Source organism: Trachypithecus francoisi, unplaced genomic scaffold (genome assembly GCF_009764315.1).
Source record: "Trachypithecus francoisi isolate TF-2019V2 unplaced genomic scaffold, Tfra_2.0 Lachesis_group17, whole genome shotgun sequence".
In the NCBI taxonomy this organism is placed as follows: Eukaryota; Metazoa; Chordata; class Mammalia; order Primates; family Cercopithecidae; genus Trachypithecus; species Trachypithecus francoisi.
Genome location: NW_022681462.1, coordinates 43,843,696 through 43,865,343, shown reverse-complemented (window position 1 = coordinate 43,865,343; position 21,648 = coordinate 43,843,696). Strand labels below are relative to the sequence as shown.

The window sequence follows — 21,648 nt, the reverse complement described above, 5'->3', positions numbered from 1 at the left end:
AACTGCTCCAGTCCTTCAGGACCAGTCACTTCCTTGGACGGCTCCTTGTGATCTGTGAGGAGAGGCAGACACCCTTTTGAGAGTGCCCTGCTCCAAACCCACTTGGTTGTCCAGCCTGCTCTGGCTGCTACGTGATGCATGGATGGCCTGAATCATGTGTGTGTCCCCATTTCCGGCCCAATAGGAACACGGGACCTACACTGAGTTCATCTACAATATAGTGATAATAACCCCTGTAATGCTTTTTCCTTGTGTTGCTTTGAAGTTCAAATCCTAGTCTATGTGAAAGAGCTTTAAAAATCGGAGGGAGTATGTACCAGGATTAATGGCTGTTAGTTAGAGACAACTGTTTCATAAGCTTAATGGGAAAAATTTTTACAAAACATGAGTAGCTTTATTTTATTCCCAGATTAATTTAAGCATCAGTGGATAATTCATTTTCTAATCATGTGCCTGATAATAAATTAGCTTTGTAATAAGAAGTCATTGTTAAAAAATTTCTTTGTTGTTGAACTCTTTTAAAATAAAATCTTATATGAGACCCAAATATATGAAATAAATTTAAAATTCACATTGTGGTTGAAGCAGGAGTGAGGCTTTCTCACAGCAGTCATCAGCAGTACAAAATGACCACCCTGCTGTTAAGTCCAGAGAGTCTTAGGCAGGTTTATTACGTTCTTTTCAACTAGAAACTTGAGTAACTGTTTATCATTCCAACAATCCATCTCACACTTCGAAGTACCTTCTTCAGAGTTAAGGAGAGCTGCTTTATAAACAGTGTGGTCAAATATAGCCACATAGGTAACAAACACTCCCGCAGTGTCACTGAGTCCCTCTGTGAACAGTCTGCTCAGCTGGCACTAAGTACTGTGGCGTGCTGGCCTGGCTCTGTACTTCAGGTCACCTACCGTCTAGGACTCCCTGCCTACCAGAACCCGGGTGTCACTGATCTTGCGAAGAAACTTCTGAGCTTGTTCTGTGACACATATAATTTACTGAAGTTTTTAAAGACTGAGAGATATCTATGAATTTCAAATACAAAAATAAAATTTAAAGTGTCCAGATAAATTGTGCTACGCAGTTTTATTTACAACTTGGATGACTTTATGATTGCTCAGAATCTGACACAGACTAATAAGTTTTATTGTCTGAAAATACTCATAAAATACCTCATCTCCAAAATAATTCAAATGAGTAATTAAATGAATGTTTTGAAAATGAGTTTTCAAAAAGGAAAATTAAACACATTTTAGTAAATATACATGTTTTATTTGTCAAGAGTAAATGTCAGTTTTATTTAGAATATTCAAGTACAAAAAATGAAAATTTATATATCTATGACTGTTAAGAAATGTTAGAAATAATTAAAATGTTCTGAGAATACTAGCAAGGCACTGAATGCAAATACCACCTGAAATATGAATTATGTGTATTTTCATATCTTTAATATTCAGATGTTCATAGTTATTTTCTCAAAATGTATTTTTAATAAAATGATTCAACCTTATTATTTTTCCCCTGGAAGACAGAGTTTAAACAAGTATGTAATGAAAAGTTTTCCTAATGAAAGCTGTGATACACTCATACTCAAAGGTACTTTATCATTAGGAAAAAAGAGTTTATATATTTGGATGTTTTAACTTTTAAAGATATTTTGTTCCACCAGAGTAATACATCAGCCATAATAAGGCATAATAAAGCATGAAGTCATATTAAATAATTTGACATAAAAGCTTAAGATCGTATCACCAACTGGGTAACTGTATCAAAAATTTTTAAGTTCTATAACACTATTAAGAGGTTAGAGTTTCAGCTCTATAATACATCCCAAAACATATTCCCCAAAATTTTTAGTATAAAAAAGGTTCATCTTGGAATATAAATGCAATCATATAGTCACGATATTAATGGGTTCTGTATTTTCAATGGCACTGACACTTGGCTCTTTGGTATAATGCACTGCAGTGACAATAGCTTGGGAGCAAGACAAAAGATTTAGATTCATCACAAAACAGCAACTTAAAAATTTCTAACAACAGTGAATATATATGAATATATAGGTACAAGCTGAGTATCCCTTATCTAAAATGCTAGGGACCAGAAGTGTTTTGGATTTCAGATTCTGGAATATCTGCATATACACAATGGGACCTGACTAATTACATAATTCATGTTTCACATCCACCTTATACATATAGCCTGAAAGTAATTTATACAACATTTTTAATAATTTTGTGCAAGAAACAAAATCCGTTTAAACTGAACCATCAGAAAGCAAAGGTGTCAGGTGGGGAATTTTCCGCTTGTGGGGTCAAGTCAGTGCTCAAAAAGATTGAGATTTTGAAGCTTCTGGATTTCAGATTTTTGAATTAGAGATGCTCAACTTGTAGTAGCATTCACTCTGGCTTATGTATTGACCTTGTACTTGAAAGTACTTTTCCATAAATATCAGTAACTGTGGCCGTTCACCAAATACAGAGTGATAAAACAAATAAAAACAGCAAAATCAAAGCACACTTCTAGTTTTTTTTTAATGAAGTTTGCTTGTGATGATGACCTTCTGTGCTCTGGAACTTCTGTTTTACAAAAAATTGGAGCTGGAAAGAAAAAGAACCTTTTGATTGGTACACTTTGAAAGAAAACATTCAACAAGTAAAAATTAGCAAATATGCATCTAGTATATTATAGGATTATCTGGCTATGGGACTTTGAAAAAGCAAAGAAAAAACCAAAAACACTAAACCATATTTTCCTGAAGATAAATTCCTCTAGAGAGCTCTCAAAAAATATGGGTTTGGCCCTGATTTTGCAAACAACAGCAGGGTTCTCAAGTGGAGCAGGGTGATAATTTTTACAAGGTAAATGTAAATTATCTTTCATATAGGCGAAAAAATGGGAAATCTAATTTTAGTAACACTGGGTTAAGATGAAAGGAAAAAAGGTATTAATAAAAGATCCATAAGCTTTAAAATCCAAAGCAGGTTGAAAAGCAGTAATAAATTTATAGTTTATCTTTTGAAATTCAATGCTTGAATAAAATACAGCTTTTATACTACTTATTCTTTAAAAAGTAATTGCATGCCTACTGTGTACCAGACAACTGCTCTAGGCTCTGGGGATGGTTATATCAAGGAACAAGATAAAGATCCATGCCCTTGGAGAGCTTACATTAAAAGATCATACATGCGAATTCCTTCCTCTTTTCCAAAAAAAAAAAAAAAAACCTGTAAAATATATAAGCCAATAAAACCTGCCAAAGTCCTGTGGTTTACTTCTCCATGTTTAAAAAATTGAAAGCCACCAATGGGCCAAGGTTATGTTTTACTATTTTAAAGTTGAGTTGCAATATTCTGAAAATGGGTCTGACATAGATGCAGTGAGAGCATTAAACCAGATGTGTTGCTCTGTGGGGAACATGGGAGCATGAAATGCTGCTAGCACAGAGGCAGCTAGAGTAAACTGAGGGAGAGTCCCCCAAATGAGCATTCTGAGCAGAACAAGGCATGATGAATTTCCTCAACAGCCAAAGAGTTAAACCGACAGGGACATCTTAAGTGGGAGAAATAAAACAAGGGATACAAAGTACAGAAGGAAATTATCAAAAAGGAAAAATAAACTTATTTTCTAAAACTTGGGTAACTGATTTTAACACATACCCCAAACCTACACGCCTTGTGATTATCAGCCACATGCTACTCATGGCCGCCCCCTTGCACTGTGGCCCTCTCTACCTTTCTCTGCATCTTTACGTCCACCACTGTTTTCACAAGTTCTGACATCAACGCACAGGAGTTCGAATCCACAGCCTGGTTCCCTTATTAAAATAAAAATTCTCACAAAATCAGTATCAGTAGAATTTGTTCTAAAAAAATGAACCTAAGAATTAGTTTAATAAAATACTATCTATGTCTCTAATTCCCCAACAAAGGGCACAGCTTCATTTAGACATGAAATTCAAAATAACTCATGGGGTCAGCAGCCATTAGCTGTGTACTAGGGTCACGGCTGGGCTATGAAATAAGAGCAGCCATTTTCCCCCAGCTAACTGATCCTTTCTACACTGTGATGTATTTTTATTTTGTTCATTCATTCATTTTGGCAAACACTGAACACATAACATGTGCCAGGTGCTCTTCTGGATGCTGGGGAAACCGCAGTGGACAAGAGAGACAAGGTCTCTCCTCTCCAAGAGCTGACATTTAGTTGGAGGAGGCAGACAAAGCATAAGGAAGCAGAAGTAAGAAGCGCAAGGAAGATCCGACGGGGCCATGTGACAAGTGCGGGCAGGGCTGCCAAGGAGGGTGGCGGGGTCTCTTACTTCTTACGGTCCTTGTCCTTCCTCAGGTTGCTGCCTGTTGCCAGAAAGGACTGGTTGTGAAATATCTCGGAGGTAGCTTTCTTTTTAGAGAAAGCAATTATTTCTTCTTCCAAAAGTCTTCTCTTTTCTTCAAGCTTCATTCTCTCTTCTTGGTGAACTCTCTTAAGGTGCTCAAATTTGGCCTGTAGCTGGAAACAAAAGTGCAATCCCCACTACTGACACAGCACGGCAGCAGAGGCACGCCCTCCAGCTCAGCAACACAAAGGCAGACCCCACAGCACAACACAGAATAACCTACACAGTCAAAGTCTTCCTAAAGTCTCAGCAGTTCACAGTTCAAGGAAAAGTTTACATATGGAATTCCCTTGGTAACTTTAATTCTAAATGAGTTCCCATGCAAAAAATGCTTAAACTAAATATAATAAAAATCATAGCTTTATGAACAAAACTGTTTTTAAAACACTGTGACCTTTTCCTAGAGTTTTTATTTTCTTGGTGTATATTTTCCCCACAAAACTTCTTAAAGTCTCTTAAGTCCATGCTCAATAAAAATAAGAGATGCAAAGTATAGAAAGAAGTCACCAGAAAGGAAAAAAACAACAACACTATTTTCCAAGTAAAATATGTGCAGTAAACAGTTATTGAAAACTGTACTGGTAAACATCACTGGAAAGCAAGTGTCAACTGTCAACTATGTCAAGAATGTCAAAACTGTATTCTATTTTTCCAGTCTTTCAATGTCTTGAGATCTAGGCTTAAAAAAATCCTAAACTCAGAGAAAGTTTTACATATAAAAATACTCATCATAGTAGAATTTACACTATCCAATAAAGATAAAGTCAAATAATACATTAATGCTAAACACATCTGATGAAGCTGTAGGAGAGCAGAATGTGCAGGACTGTTGAGCTGAGAGCAACTAAGCAGCAGCAGATACAGGAAAGCTCTCTGACCTCCCTTTAGGTGCCTAAAGGCAGGATATAGATATACAAAGACAAAAAGTATCCAGCCCCCTTCCCCAACCAGGGAGAACAAAGGTTAACCACCAAAGGCAACTTCAGACCCTTTTGGGCCTGGAGACTGGAACCAGACAGCTCTACATTAACTAGCTTTGCTGACTAGCCTTCCTCTGCCAGCTACGTGCCTTCCTCCAAGTTGCTGCCCCTAGAGACTCCAAGTCCTTTTCCTTTGTCTTGTCATTTTTGTAAAAATTAACTGTTCTTTGTTGAGGTTGCTATAGAAGGTAGAATGCGTCATCTCTTTGAGAACTACTCATTGACTGTATCACCCATGTATATGTGAAATACACATGTTAATAAACTTGTTTGTTTTTCTTTTGTTAATCTGAGAATAAGGGGTCATTCCAATGAAGAACCTATAGGGGTTATACTTCCCCTATACAACTGTTAAATGAGTTTCACAAAAGTTTATAACATTACAAGAGATTTCTCTTAAGTGAAAAAAGCAGAAAAAATTATTTAAAGAATAAAATTCAGTAGTTTTTCATCTCCTTGGGGCTGGAAATCACTTGATAAACCATACAAAGGGAGCAATGTCACCTTGGATGTCAACTTAGGGGCAGGTCTGTCTTTTACTTTATATTTTTCCACAATTTAAGGAATGCCCTATATGGATCATAGAAGGCATATTTCTCAAAGCTATGAAGGGCATAAAACTCTGGAAACTTACAAATAAAAAGGAAGCTTTAAAACAACTGGGATATACCAAAAGAAAAATTCTATCTAACGTTTTTACCAGGATGGCTGGCATTGAGTAAGCACTCAATAGATATTACCCATTGTTAATAACAAAAAATAGGAAACCTAGCTTGCTCCAACTGCCACCCTGGGTAGTTCTTTGTGCGCCCTGTGCTCTGTTATAGGTGCAAAAAAGAAACCCTTAGCACACATGTGCTGGGCTGTGGGAGCAACGTCTCCCTGAGGATTACTTAGGAGCTATGTCTTTTTTATTTTTATACCCCCAGCACAGCACACAATGCTGCTCATAAAAGAATTCTAAAAGATGTAGAAGAACTAGTAATGAGAAGAAATACAGATGAAAGTTATGTGAAGTTCTGCATGCAAGTTCAAAGAGACAAGGTCCAAGGAAGAATGTAGGTGGTCCTGGTTTAATTGTGGCTTACCTAAAAAAAAAAATCTAGGGTCTTAAGCCAGCTCCATACGAATCAGCTGTGTGCTGTGCCCTCTAACAACACAAACACAGTGTCTAGAATCTACATTTTAAAATATAACCTTATTTTTGGTCCTCTGATCTGGTTAGGTAAATCTAACATTAACGTTTTAGTTTCGGGTAGAAACCTAGCATTCATGCAAACAAAGCAGGACTTGGTGTCTAGAAAAAGATGACATAGCTGGACGTGGTGGCTCATGGAGGTTTACAGGCATGAGCCACCGCACCTGGCTATGTCATTAAGACACCAAGGTGTCTAGAAAGGGGGAGACCTTTGGGAGGTCAAGGCGGGTGGACTGCCTGAGCTCAAGAGTTCAAGACCAGCCTGGGCAACACGGTGAAACCCAGTTTCTACTAATACAAAAAAGTAACCAGGTGTGGCGGTGTGCACCTGTACTCCCAGCTACTCGGGAGGCTGAGATAGGAGAATTGCTTGAACCCGGGAGGCTGAGGTTGCAGTGAGCCAAGATAGCGCCATTATACTCCAGCCTGGGCGACAGAGTGAGGCTCCATCTCAAAAAAAAAAGATGACATACAACATTTGAGGAAATATTTCACTGAAAATCAGAGACTGAGGGAAGAAACCAGAGAGCTAAACTCTGGTCTAATAAAAGTGTTATGTTCCCAACACGGAACAGGTTGTCCTGTGAGCCAGCAAGCACCTGACAGGAGAAGTATTCCAAGGGAAACAAGGTTAAAACAGATAATCGAATAAGGCCCTTCTAACCTAAGATGCTTTTATTCCAGAGGATGTCTTTTCAGAGAAGCATCAGTTCCTTAGTATTTGTTTATTTAAATGGTTCCTGCTTTTAAAAAAGTTATATGCTAGGTACATGTGTGTGTTTCAAGGGCATGCTACCCAGATGTCATTCAAATCGGTGGCACAAACAGAGTGACAGTTTTCTGCACACGTGTGCACCGGTGATGTGGGAGAGGAGCAGGGGTGGGGTAAAGTCTGGAAAGGAAGCGGCAAGGGCAGGTTTCTATCACGTGACTAGAGATAGCTCTCTGGTTACTCAAATGGAGGTTGCGTACCTCATATGCATATTAAATACCTTGAAAGGTCACAGAGCCCTTCATACATCATTCATGAGGTTGACTAAAAATTTCCAGGAAAACTATAAAGAGGGAAACATTAAACAAGATGGTGGGGAGGTGTGAATGTGACTATTATTCACATTGTGTGGCATTTCCAGCTCTGGCTATCAACAACTATTCCATACACATGAAGCATGCATTCTTGGTTCCATTATTCACTATGACAGGCAGTTAATTCAAATACATTTTCAAATTCTCAAAAAATTAAAAACAAGGGATCTTTTGTGCTATCAATAGTCACCAATTCTCTTAAGAAGATTAAGTTATCAATATGGTACGACAGTCTCCCCTTTTCCATGGGGGATATATTCCAAGACTCCAGGAGGATGCCTGAAACCACAGGTAGTACCATACCCTATGTTTTTTCCTCTATATAGACACCTATGGTAAAGTTAAGGCACAGTGTAAGAGACTAAAAATAACAATTAATAATAAAATAGAACAATTATAACAATATATGTAATAAAAGTTATGTGAATGTGGTCTCTTTCTCTTTCTCTCTCAAAATATCTTATAGTAGTATTTTCAGACAGTGGTTGACCACAGGTAACTGAAACCTCAGAAAGCCAAACTGAGGATAAAGGGGGACTACTGTACAATGCTGTATCTTTTGTAAACACTACTTTTAAGGATACTACACATTCTGTCACTCAAAGATCCTTTTAAAAGTATCTTTTTTTCTTTGGGAGGCTGAGGTGGGCGGATCATGTGAGGTCAGGAGTTCGAGACCAGCCTGACCAACATGGAGAAACCCCGTCTCTACTAAAAATACAAAATTAGCCGGGCATGGCAGCGCATGCCTATAATCCCAGCTACTCGGGAGGCTGAGGCAGGAGAATTGCCTGAACACAAGAGGCAGAGGTTGCGGTGAGCCGAGATTGCGCCACTGCACTGTAGCCTGGGCAACAAGAGCGAGACTCCGTCTCAAACTTTTTTTTTTTTTTTTTTTGAGACGGAGTCTCGCTCTTGTTGCCCTAGCTGGAGTGCAGTGGCGCAATCTCGGCTCACTGCAACCTCTGCCTCTTGTGTGGAGTCTCACTCTGTTGCCCAAGCTGGAGTGCAGTGGCATAATCTCGGCTCATCGCAACCTCTGCCTCTTGTGTTCGGGCGATTCTCCTGCCTCAGCCTCCCGAGTAGCTGAGATTACAGGCATGCACCGCCATGCCTGGCTAATTTTTGTATTTTTAGTAGAGATAGGGTTTCACCATATTGGCCAGGTTGGTCTCGAACTCCTGAGCTCAAGTGATCCACCCGCCTTGGCCTCCCAAACTGCTAGGATTATAGGCATGAGCCACCACGCCTGGCCCCATTTTTAGAAATTAGAAATAAATACTAGGGAAAATATTTCTCTCTGCTGAGCTAGCACATGACTTCCATCTAAATTCTGTGTGGTCCCTTCTGCCCTGCCCGCCTAGAAGTTAGAACCTTAGAGCCCAGTCTTCGTGTTCACTTAAAAATTCCCTCGACCAGGGTTCTCAGCTGCCCTCTGTGCAAACCCCTTCTTCATACCCTGTATTATAAGGCTCCTGTTCTCCTCATGTTCATGGTTGTAACGTAGCTGCATTTTTAAATTGCAAATTACCGAGCATATTTTTGGAAATATGAGGGGCATAAATGTTAAATGAAAAAATTATCCCAAGATATAGACTGACATATCAAATTGGGTAGTAATAATAACTTAATGATGGTCATGTAACCTGAGGGATAAATATAAACTGTAGTTTTTCTTAAAGTGGGGAGGGTATATGAGAAATCTGTGTGTCACACGCAACATGCCTCATGAGTTCTTCTAGAATGTTGTCAATAAAGAAATAGGGAAGACAGAACGTCAACGATATTTGGAGACATCATTTGTTCTGTGCATCTCCCCACTCATCTAATGTTCACACACTATTATCTAAGCATACATCATTTTACTAACCTACCTATAAAAATCTAGATTTATACAAAAGATAAGGGATATTTGTTTCACAACAATATTGGCAAGGACATATTTAAATAACAGTCCTTTATTATAGAATTAAATAATGTTTTGAGTGGTATCTTTTTAATAGTGAACTGGTAAAACTAAGAGTCATGCTATATAAGAAACTCTTGAATAAAAGAAACTAAACAAACATAATACCCAAGTACAATATGTAATCAGTGATTGCATCCTGGTTCAAAAACAAAAACAGAAAAATCACCAAATAAAAAGGAACGATTTTGAAAGCCAATCTTGGGACAACTAGGGAAATCTGAATAAGGACTGAAGATTGGGTGAGACTATGGTATTCCTATTTTCTTAGGTAAGGGGAAGGACATAGGTATCCTATACTTTCACTTTTCTGGTGTTTGAACTTTTTCCAAATAAAACATCAAAATTCGAATTACAAATAAATTAGTAAACTATTACTTTTACAAAACCATTTCCTGCACAGCTCACTTACGCAGCAAGTACTATAAGTGTATCTGAAATAATAAACTAGCACAAGTGGATTACAGATTAACTCTTCAAGAAATCACATATTTCCAAGAAAATAGCTTTACTCAAAACCTAAACTGCTGCTTGAGAACTAGAAGCAAACCAAACTACGGAAGTTCAGTGGTGATTTTTTTGGTGCCAGGACTACCCCAAGGTCATCTAGACCAGGGGTCCCCAATCCCCAGGCTGCGGACCAGTACTGGTCCATGGCCTGTTAGGAACCGCTGCACACTATGGGGTGGGTGGTGGGCAAACAAGCAGTATTGCCTGAACTCTGCCTCCTGTTAGATCAGTGGTGGCATGAGATTCCCACAGGAGAGCAAACTGCGCATGTGAGGGATGCAGGTTGTGCGCTCCTTATGAGAATCTGATGCCTGAGGATGTGAGGTGGAACAGTTTCGTTCCGAAACCATCTCCCCTGGTCCGTGAAAAAACTGTCTTCAGGAAACTGGTCCCTGGTGCCAAAAAGATTGGGACCACTGATCTAGATCACCTAACTACACCCTGAGAGACTGAGAGACTGGGTTCAAATGGGAAGTAAAGCTACTTCACAGCCTTCACAAATCCCCATTTCAGGGCAAACAACCACCCCAGTAACACTCAAAAAAGGCTTTATTAAGCCATAGAAAAAATGTTTATGGCTCATGGTTAAGACACTTCTCAGTAACCTAGTCCATTACAAGCCCTTGATAAACTATTTCAAATGGAAGAATATTTGCTCAAAAGGCCAAAATTCTCTTTGGTCTCAGTTAAAGGAGTGAGATGACAAAGGGAAGGTCATTGTTTGGAAAGCATCACAGTAAGACGCATACACTGTGTTGCCACTGTGGCTATGAGGCCTACCACCTTCAGGAGTTGGCCTGTGGCAAATGTGGCTTGCCCTGCCAGGCACAAGAAAACATCCAGTGGTGTTTCTTCTTTTAGCTTTGGCACTAACAAAGACAAACCACCACTGAGACTGGTTCAATGAGGCACCTAAAAATTGTATACTGTGGATTCAAGGCATGATGGATTTCATGAAAGAAAAATGTCTGCACCCAAGAGGGTAGCTGCTGCAGCTTCCAGTTCATTATAAGAATTTCAACGATTAGTCACTCCATAAATGCACTACTTTTAAAAAAAAGAAGGCCAAAGTTTTCATTTAATTTCAGGCTATGATTTTAAGTCAATATTCAAATACTATGTGTTGGAAAAGCTACTCTTTAAAGAACAAATAGCCTACAAAAGCATCTCAAGCGAATTCTTGGAATAAATCCTCCAAATTAATAGGACATCTAAAAAATAAATGCAAATCACATCAAACCAGCATACTTGCCTCTCTCTCAGTTTCTTTCAATATGGCTTCTTTCTCCTTTACTCGCTGCACAAACATCTGCTTCATTTCTTCTTCCTTCCTCTGACGTTCACCATGGAACTCATGTCTTTTGGCTTCATAGGTCTCTTGAAGACTAAAAAGTTATTTGTGTTACTCTCCTGTTAAAAAGTGATATAGGCCGGGTATGGTGGCTAATGCCTGTAATCCCAACACTCTGGGAGGCCAAGGCAGGTGGATCACCTAATGTCAGGAGTTCAAGACCAGCCAGACCAACATGGTGAAACCCTGTCTCTACAAAAATACAAAAATTAGCTGGGCATGATGGCAGGTGCCTGTAATCTCAGCTACTTGGGAGGCTGAGGTGAGAGAATTGCTTGAACCCAGGAGGCAGAGACTGCAGTGAGCCGAGATCACGCCATTGCACTCCAGCCTGGGTGACAAAGCAAGACTCCGTCTCAAAAAAAAAGTGGTATAATTGGCCGGGCCTGGTGACTCACACCTGTAATCCCAACACTTTGGGAGGCTGAGGTGGGAGGATCACCTGAGGTACGGAGTTCAAGACCAGCCTGGCCAACATGGTGAAACCCTGTCTCTATTAAAAATACAAAAAATTAGTCAGGCATGGTGGTGTGCACCTGTAGTCCTAGCTACATGGGAGGCCGAGGCAGGAGAATTGCTTGGGCCCAGGAGGTGGAGGTTGTAGTGAGCCAAGACCATACCACTGCATTCCAGCCTGGGCGACAGAGTAAGACTCCGTTTCAAAAAAAAAAAAAAAGTGATATAATAAACTTTAAAAAATACAAGTGCTCACCTAATGCCATTAACAGGTTCTTGAAAACTGTAACTTTTAAGTGAAGCGACGTATAATTAAACCGATTTTTACCGTAGAGTAATTGATATAAACAAGAATTAAGTTCCTATGGCATATTTCTGGTCACAAAAACACTACCACACTTGTAAGTAAAGACTCAAAACCTTCCTAATATTAAACATAGAAATAAATGTTAGCTATATACACATTTAAGAAAAAAACAAGTAGGACAATTAATTACCCAATTTTTGGTGCATCAGTGAGTGATGGCAGTCATCGTGGTAGAGGCGAAATCAGGGAATAAATGTTTGCAAAGGGAAAACGGTAAAGATCATCTCCTACCACAATGTAATTCAAAAACAAATAACAACAAATACGGCAGGCTCACTGAGTTCTTTCACACCACATTGCTTACTGTCCTACATTTGTGTACTGTATAATTAATAAATTTTTATGTTATAATAATATGTATTCATTCATTCTTTCTCCAACCTGCTTACTCCAGTTCAGGGTCATGGATGGCTGGAGCCTATCCTGGAAGCTAAGTGGGAATCAGCCCTGGACAGCACGCCATTCCATTGCAGGGCACACTCACACCACCCACACCCAACTCAGACTGGGACAATTTAGACATGCCCATGAACTTAACGCTGACAGCTTTGGGATGAAGAACCCAGAGAAAACCTGTAGATACAGGGAGAATGTGCCAACTCTACACAGACAGTGGCCATCACTAGGAATCAATTTTTTTTCTTATCAATGTTATAACAAAATGACATTGAACAAAACATTGCTATTCAAGAACCTGCCATACATCTCATGTTCAGCCTCATATATATAACAGGTACCAATATCTTTTTACACATGGTAACCCAAAACATGAAATTTCCTATAGCATGAAATATGAAGTCACCCGTGTTAGTGCTGATATGGAGTACTAGAGTCCTGAAGTCTCTGCTTAAGCAACTCCTTTACAAGAAATGCCCTCGTTTCAGCCTAAACACGTCCCTCTTTCAATCTCTGTTCACTGGAATCACTGTGTGTAGAAACTTGGAAATCCTGAGTCATCTTTCACTCTTCCCTTACCCTATCTCCCTATCTCATCACCAAGGCCCATTAGTTCAGCTTCTGAAGCTAAGCCTCTTAATATTAGCTTCTTTCCATTTCTACAGATTATCTGATTACAGCCAAACCTGATCTTTGTGATTTTCTGCCTTCACTACTGCAACAATCTCCTAATTCATCTCTGAGCTTCTAGTTCCTCTTTCACTTTGTTCTTGTCACTCTCTAGATTTTCCACCAAAAGCACAGATCTCATTATCTTTTCTCACCACATTAAAGTTATGCTGTCTACAAAATAAGGTCCCACCTCCTTTAAATTGCACTCAAGAAACTTTATATCTGGCCTAATTTTACCTTTCCAGATTGATTTCTCACCAAACAATTCTGACACCCTCAGGTTTCAGTCACACCAATGAACAGCCACACCAGTTCACTGTTCCTAGAATGTACCTGGCATTTCAGGGTTCAATTTGTGGCCACTGTCCACTTTCTACCCCCATGCTGCCCTGCTAATCTTCTGCCCCTCAAGGGCAAATTCACATACAACTTCCTCTGTAAAGTCTTCCCCACTCTCCCCTGTTGCAGGCTGAAAGAATGAGGGTCATGATCAACTCAGTATACCATTGGAGGCTTTGTAAGTAAAGAGCAAACTGTTCTCATAAATCCAGAATGTTACAAACTGACAAACTGCGTCTGCCATCCAGGAGGAATGCTGAGGGCAGTCACAACACAGGCACAAGTGTTTCTTGTGACCATCTACAGGGCACATCTGAAGCCTGTTAGCAATAATAGAAACCTGTGATCAATTAGGCAGCTGACCAATCATTACCTCTTCCTCCCTGTTCTTTCTACCCAATAAATATGAAGGGCTGAAGAAGCTTGGGGTGGCTGCCCTTGCCCACTAGAAGCAGGGTGCTCTCTTCTTCCCCTGGCCCCTTCCTTTAAAACAGTTTAAGTTTTCATTTCTGCGTTTGTCCTCCTTCGTTCAGTCCTGTAGTGACTGCCACACTCCCCAGTTAGAATTAACTGTTCCTTCCAAGCACTGCCATGGCATTTATATCCTGCCTGCCTCTCCTTTCTCATAGGTCAAAAATCTTGAGAACAGAAAATGAATCCTTATTCATCTCTGTGACTGACTATCCAGCAGAACTCTCTAGACATTTCAGTTTCTTTATAAATGTTCATTCCATGACAAATTTCTGGGAGAGGGGAGGCAGACTGAACCAGCATAACCAGCAAAGAAAGGACTATCCTGGAACTCTACTGGTAGCTGCCCTTTCCTATGTGTAGCATTTGGAGGTATAATTAACCTTCCTATATGTCAGAAATGCTGAGCCCTTCCATTTGGGCTTGCTATATCCCAAAGGTTTGACAGAGAACACAAATTCACTTTCCAGCTGCATTAGTGAGAAATTTCTATTGCTTATAAAAATAAATCAATTTCAAAATATGATGAATTAAGAAATCTTATTAATCTTAAATTTTATAACTGGAGACATCAAGCTTTTAAGTATAGAATTCTGTAAGTTCAAAGAAACACAGAGTAAGAAATACTACACAACAGCTACCATGGCTGAGAGGTGAGTGTGAGGCATGCACAGGAGGGGTTCCAAGAAGAAACAGATCCTAAACACTTGCAGAAACAGATATCACATGTCTCACACCCCAAGGAGTTAGTACCAGGCTTTTTGCTTGTTTGTTTTGATCTTTTTTTTTTTTTTTTTTTTTTTTTTGAGACGGAGTCTCGCTCTGTCGCCCAGGCTGGAGTGCAGTGGCCGGATCTCAGCTCACTGCAAGCTCCGCCTCCCGGGTTTACGCCATTCTCTCGCCTCAGCCTCCCGAGTAGCTGGGACTACAGGCGCCCGCCATCTCGCCCGGCTAATTTTTTGTATATTTTAGTAGAGACGGGGTTTCACCGTGTTAGCCAGGATGGTCTCGATCTCCTGACCTCGTGATCCGCCCGTCTCGGCCTCCCAAAGTGCTGGGATTACAGGCTTGAGCCACCGCGCCCGGCCTGATCTTTTTTTTTAAAGAAGCCCCTGTATTTATCAGCTACTTTAATCATCTTTAGAAACTTCACTACATTTCACTAGTCCAACATGACTGATAGTCTTTAAAGACAAGCTTGATGTAAAAATATCTTGAATTCATAACAAACATAAGTTTTTTTTAAAACAATGCTTCATTAATCTATACAAGCATTTGAGTTGTTCACAAGGAAAATACACCTACCCGGTGAAGAGAAGAGACCTAACATTTGCTGAGTATCTGCTACTGGCAGGATACTCTTCTGGACTCCTTTATGTTGACTATTTAATTCCCACAGCAACCCTGAAGAACAAGCCCTGACATTCTAAATAAGAAAACTAAAGCACAGAGAGTAATCTGCCCAGAGAAACACAGCTGAAAAGTAAAAAGCTGGGATTTGAACCAGATTAGACTTGTTCCAAAGTTCATATTCCCAACTACCACAAATCGGATTGCCCCAATGTGATGTCTCAGCAGAAGAAAGTGATGGACTGCTTCCGCATATTTTGCATCTTACTGTGCTGCTTTCCAACTTCTGACAATGTAAATTTACAAGGCCAATTTCAAGTAAAGAAACTTGTACTATTTTTCAAAAGGTGGTAAAGAGTCAGATCTAGAAGACAATGGTCTATAAAGTTAGTATTCTAAAACTAATGCAATCATTGTTTCTTATAGATTTATTAAATAAAAATAAAAACATTTTCTTGCTATACTATTCCCTTTTCTAGCATAAAAGTAGCTTGCTGTCATAATTTTTTTTTTTTTTTTTTGAGATGAGCTCTCACTCTGTCATCCAGGCTGGAGAGCAGTGGTGCAATTATAGCTCACTGTAGCCTCTACCTCCTGGGCTCAAGCAATCATCCTGCCTCTATCACGCAAGTAGCTGGGACTGTATAAGCATGCCACCACAGCTGGTTCATTTCTGTATTCTTTGTAGAGATGGAGCTTTGTCATGTTACCTAGGCTGGTCTCAAACTCCAAAGCTTAAGTGATGCACCTGTCTGGCCTCCCAAAGTGTTGGGATTACAGGCGTAAACCACTGCATCTGGCCTGTCATGAATATTTAATGCCAACATACTACCATTGTTGCAAATCTCACTGATTTAAAGTTGAAAACCAAAGAGAAAGAAAGAAAAAAATCTCAGATGCTCATGTCATCAAGAAAAGTCCTTTCCTTCAACTGGGACATGTTTGTGTTTCAAGCACAGTTCCAATAAGCCTAGTGAACTTTTTCCAAGTCTACTATGGACTACCTGAAGAACTATTTAGTTCTTGAGAGTTCCAAAGACATTAAGTTTTACTAAAATTACGTCAAACACTTAAGCAACTCTAAACTACTATGCATAAATCTTCCTTTCAAAGCTACAGGTCCCACAGTACTTCAATGACAGTGATTTTGTGCTAAAAAGTTAAAGGTGATTAACTGTGGGAAAGAGATTAGTTAGGTTAATCTTTATTAAACTTCGGGATTTAAAAAGTTTTATAAAGGCATGTTTCCAATGGTTGAAATAATTAATATAAAATGTTAAGATCAGTTCATTAAACTATAAGACTATAATGCTATTTACGTGGGGCTCGTGACAAGCCTACAATTGGTGCTGGCAGATTAGGATACCCACTATGACTCAGCATACACACTCAATAAAACGTAAGTGGAAAAACAAACGGAAGTTCTGGCAACAAAGAGGGCCAGGAAGTACAGTGACATAAAGGTCACCCAATAGGTTCGCATCACTTGTCTTTATTGCTAGACAGATGTAATACTGGGGGACAGATTTTACATGCCAACCAAATTACAACAACTACCAAATTAAATGGGAAAAGACTCCCCAGAAAACAGACATAAATTCTTTTTTTTTTTTTTTTTTTTTTTGAGATACAGTCTCACTCTGCTGCCCAGGCTGGAGTGCAGTGGTGTGATCTCAGCTCACTGCAGCCTCCACCTCCCAGGTTCAAGCAATTCTCCTGCCTCAGCATCCCACATAGCTGGGATTACAGGTGTCTGCCACCACGCCCAGCTAATTTTTGTATTTTTACTACAGACAGGGTTTCACCATGTTGGCCAGGCTGGTCTTGAACTCCTGACCTCAGGTGATCCACCTGCCTCGGCCTCCCAAAGTACTGAGATTACAGGCATAAGCTACCGTGCCTGGCCAGATATAACTTCTTGAAACTATAAAAAACAGAAGTTTCCTAATACATCAGACTATAATGAGCTACAAAAGCCTTATCAAGTCAATCACATACGACAAAGCACCAGAAGAGACATTTTGCCTCAACTTTACCCAAGTGATCCAGAAATACCGTAGAAAGGTCTACTCTCTAGAAGACAATACTGAGCTACTGCTCCCACTAGCTCTGTAGCCTGACCTAAACTTACTGAGTTTCTTCCAGCCGCTGCTCCCACCCAGTCCATAGCCTGACCTAAGCTGAAGAACCTCCCTTTCTAATTTCCCCTTCTTTGTGTGATCAGTGAGCAGATGCTTCCCAACCTGAAGAAATGCTCAGTAAATGGATGTGATGGGCAATCTATGATTCCTGACTGCCTATCATTGAGCCCTTTCCTCTTGGTAGCATTATCCTCATTACCTTTTCGGGGGTTACCTGTCCCCCATGGGATGCAGTCTTGTGGGACAATTAATCAGGTTCATACTCACTCCTAAACAAGATATGGGAACATGACCTACATTGGGCCTACTGGACTTTCTTTCCCTGGATATGAATTGTGAGCAGTGAACAAACAAGGCTGGCAATGGTTTCAGTTCATCCATTCTACTCCCAGAGCTAGAACGAAAATGGTTTCTTCCTGTTGTACGCCTTCCCTTCAAATCTGCAAGTCCAGACCTATGCAGCCTTCCAACCACTGCCTTTTTTTTCTTTTTTTGTTTTTTTGAGAGGGAATCTCGCTGTCACCCAGGCAGGAGTGCAGTGGCATGATCTCGGCTCACTGCAAGTTCCACCTCGTGGGTTCATGCCATTCTCCTGCCTCAGCCTCCCGAGTAGCTGGGACTACATGTGCCCACTACCACGCCGGCTAATTTTCTCTATTTTTAGTAGAGATGGGGTTTCACCGTGTTAGCCAGGATGGTCTCGATCTCCTGACCTCGTGATCTGCCTGCCTCAGCCTCCCAAAGTGCTCGGATTACAGGCGTGAGCCACTGCGCCCGGCCCCAACCACTGCCTTTTTGAACTGAACACAAAGTGGTCTTCATTATTCTCCGAGAATTGTCAAGGAAGCACCTCTGTACTTGTGCAGCATAAACTTGGCCCTCAACTTTGACACAGCAGCACACTCTCTCTTTCTTGATCCCCTCTGTCAAGTTTCAAGACGTGACACTGCTGGTTTTCCTCCTCCTCCCTTCTCATGCTCTCCTATCTGCTCCTCCAGCTGACAAATACTAAAGTGACTCAAGGCTGTTTCCGAGTCAACTTTCTTTCTAGATGTACTTCTCTCTAAAGGCAGTCTTATCTCTGGTCACACTTAGAATTAATCATTTAAATGCCCATGACTCTTAAGCATATTTCTTTGGCCCAGCCCTTCTCTGACCTCCAGAAAGATACCCCAAAGTGTTTACTTGTAATTGTCACTTTGCTGTTTCAGAGGAAACTCAAAGTCAACAGGTCCCAAACTGTGACCTCCACTGTGCCTACCACTGCTGCCTCACACACACAAAAAAGCTAGTCCTCCTTCAGCCATACCTATCTAGATGAATGCAGTAACTATCCACCTAACCATGAAACCACAAATTCAGGAGACTAGGAGTCTCCTTCTAGCCTCCTGCTTTCTCAGTTTATTAATATCCAAACAACCACTAAGTTCTTCCAATTTTACCTTCTAGTCATCTCTCAAATACGTCCAGCTCTTTATTGTCATTGATCTCACTTTAGTCAAAGAAACGCTCTCCTAACTGGCCTCTCCTAAGCATCTCTGCACACCCCTTCAATACCTCCTTCACATTAGAGCAAAGAATAATTTTTAAAATGCAAATATTATTCCTAAAATAAAGTTGCCTTCCCCTTAGGACAAAGATCAAAATCCTCCCCAGGGCCTCCATAGCTGCTGCCTGCCTGTTCTCTCCTCTCATCTGATGCGCGCCCAGACCTGCCTCATCTGTCCTGCTGTACTGCAGTGCACTGATCTTCTTCCAGAGTCTTACAGATGCCATTCTCTCTCCATCTTCAGCCCTCTGTATATGTCTTGCTCTGTTTTCCCCAAGTTATTACAGCTCAAAATAGTCACTGCCTCAAGAAAGTCTTCCCAAATTTCCCAGCTTAAATTTGGAACCCCCCCACCCACACCACCCATTTTACACTGTCTACCTCTCCTTTAGTGCTTATATCACAGCTACAATGTACTGTGCAATTAGGTGTTTAATTTTTGAACTCCCCTGCGAGAACGTAAACTCCATGAGAAATAATAGTAATCTCTAGCATTTAGCAGAACCTTTCAAAAAATACTTAAGATTTTACCCAGTATTATTCACTGTTGACTCCCAAATTACTATGGCAGCCCTAACTTCTCCCTCGCTCCAGATTCATGTTTGTAATAACCTACTCAAACTCTTCAACTGAATATTTAACAAGCAGCTTAAATGTAACATTTCTGAAACCTCTGAATTACCAACTACACCCCTAAGCTCTCCGATTTCCATCCTGCTCTGGTCAATAAAGATCACCACCAGTCACCCCACTTTCTAGGTCAAAACGGTGACAGTTATCCTTGATTCCTCTCTTTCCTTCAAATCCCATATCCAAAAATAATTTATCAGTGGGTCCTCCTCTTTTTCCTTCAAATCCCATATCTAAACTTAATTTATCAGTGGGTCCCACAGACTTTAAATTACATATCCTCAGCCAGGTGTGGTGGCTCACGTCAGTAATCCCATCACTTCAGGAACCCGAGGGCAGGCAGATCACTTGAGGCCAGGAATTCAAGACCAGCCTGGCCAACATGGTGAAACCCTGTCTCTACTATAAACACAAAAATTAGCCAGGGGTGGTGGTGCATGCCTGTAGTCCCAGCTACTCAGGAGGCTGAGGCATGAGAATCACTTGAACCTGGGAGGTGGAGGTTGCAGTGAGCCGAGATCACGCCACTGAACTCCAGCCTGGGCAACACAGTGAGATTCCATCTCAAAAAAAAAAATAATAAAATTAAATTTAAAAAAAAGTACATGTCCTAAGCATACTTCTCACCCCTCTGTCACTACCACTCTCTTTCATGCCTCCATCTTCTCATGGCAACCTCCTAACTTGGTCTCCCCACTTCTGCCTCCCTCCCCCCAACTCTCTTCTTCACATAGGGGTCCTCCTCCCAGCCCACAATACAGACTCTACACAGACAGGGTCTCTTGTTTGATCCCACAGTGCACATATACCCAATGACTAGCATTTGGCTGAGCAGACAGCAGACAAACTAATTATTTGCTGAATGACTAAGAATTCTGACTGCAGATTTCTAGGCTTCATCCCTGGAAATTCTGACCCTGAATTTCTTAATCATCCACAGGTGACTGATAATGACTCCACCAGACACCCAGGCCCATCTCCTCAGGGAGGACTTCAAAGCTGTCCCTGCATGCTCTTACTCAGGATCCCTTCCACCTCAGTGCACAGAGGCCTCTGAAGTGACCCTGACACTTGGAAGAAATGAGAAGAGAGCCTCCTCTGAGAAACACTAGGGAAGCTAACTCAAGATGATTAATCTTTAGTGAAGACAGTATCATAAGAAAACTGTCAGTTTACCAGAATGACTGGCCCACAACCAGAAGCATCCTATGCCTGAATTTGGTGAGGGTGAGTTAAGTACATACAATGTTTTTTTTTTTTTCTTTGAGATGGGAGTTTCGCTCTGTCGCCCAGGTTGGAGTGCAGTGGCACGATCTCAGTTCACTGTAAACTCTGCCTCCCAGGTTCAAGAGATTCTCCCACTTCAGCCTCCTGAGTAGCTGGTTTTACAGGAGTATGCCACCACACCCAGCTAATTTGTGTAATTTTAGTAGAGACAGGGTTTCACCATGTTGGCCAGGCTGGTCTCGAACTCCTGACCTCAAGTGGTCTGCCCGCCTTGGCCTCCCAAAGTGCTGGGATTACAGGCATGAATCACCACGCCCGGCCGTAAGTATACACAATTCTTAATTCACTATGCTACCAGAAGTGAAAACATTAATTAACTCCATAGACTGAAGAAATTTAAAATTTTAACTTCATCTAAGATTAAGTCTTCCAAAAGCTTATATGCAACAGCAGCACTGATTTGATGCACTCCTCCTCCTTTCTTTTGTGTTTACTCTGGTGCAGGTGCTAAGAATCAGGGAAATAACAAATGCAAACAATGCAACGGAAAAGGAATCCTCAGTCTC

General features: G+C 40.6%; 1 protein-coding gene across 9 annotated transcripts in view; it reads right to left on the bottom strand.

Moving 5' to 3' along the window:
• Window positions 1-1,247: 1,247 nt before the first annotated feature.
• The window catches only part of SEPTIN10 (septin 10), a 75,604-nt gene continuing 55,203 nt past the window's right edge, over window positions 1,248-21,648 (bottom strand). For 4 of the 9 annotated variants that reach the window (XM_033175494.1, XM_033175495.1, XM_033175497.1 and 1 more), the window contains 4 exons: window positions 11,386-11,518; window positions 4,319-4,506; window positions 3,732-3,814; window positions 2,449-2,597 (listed from right to left, as the gene is read on the bottom strand). In XM_033175494.1, the coding sequence (XP_033031385.1) occupies window positions 2,449-2,597; window positions 3,732-3,814; window positions 4,319-4,506; window positions 11,386-11,518 (553 nt within the window). Of the gene's footprint in view, window positions 2,598-3,656; window positions 3,815-4,318; window positions 4,507-11,385; window positions 11,519-21,648 lie in introns of all 9 variants that reach the window. The other 5 variants (XM_033175492.1, XM_033175501.1, XM_033175499.1 and 2 more) reach the window with 3 other exon arrangements.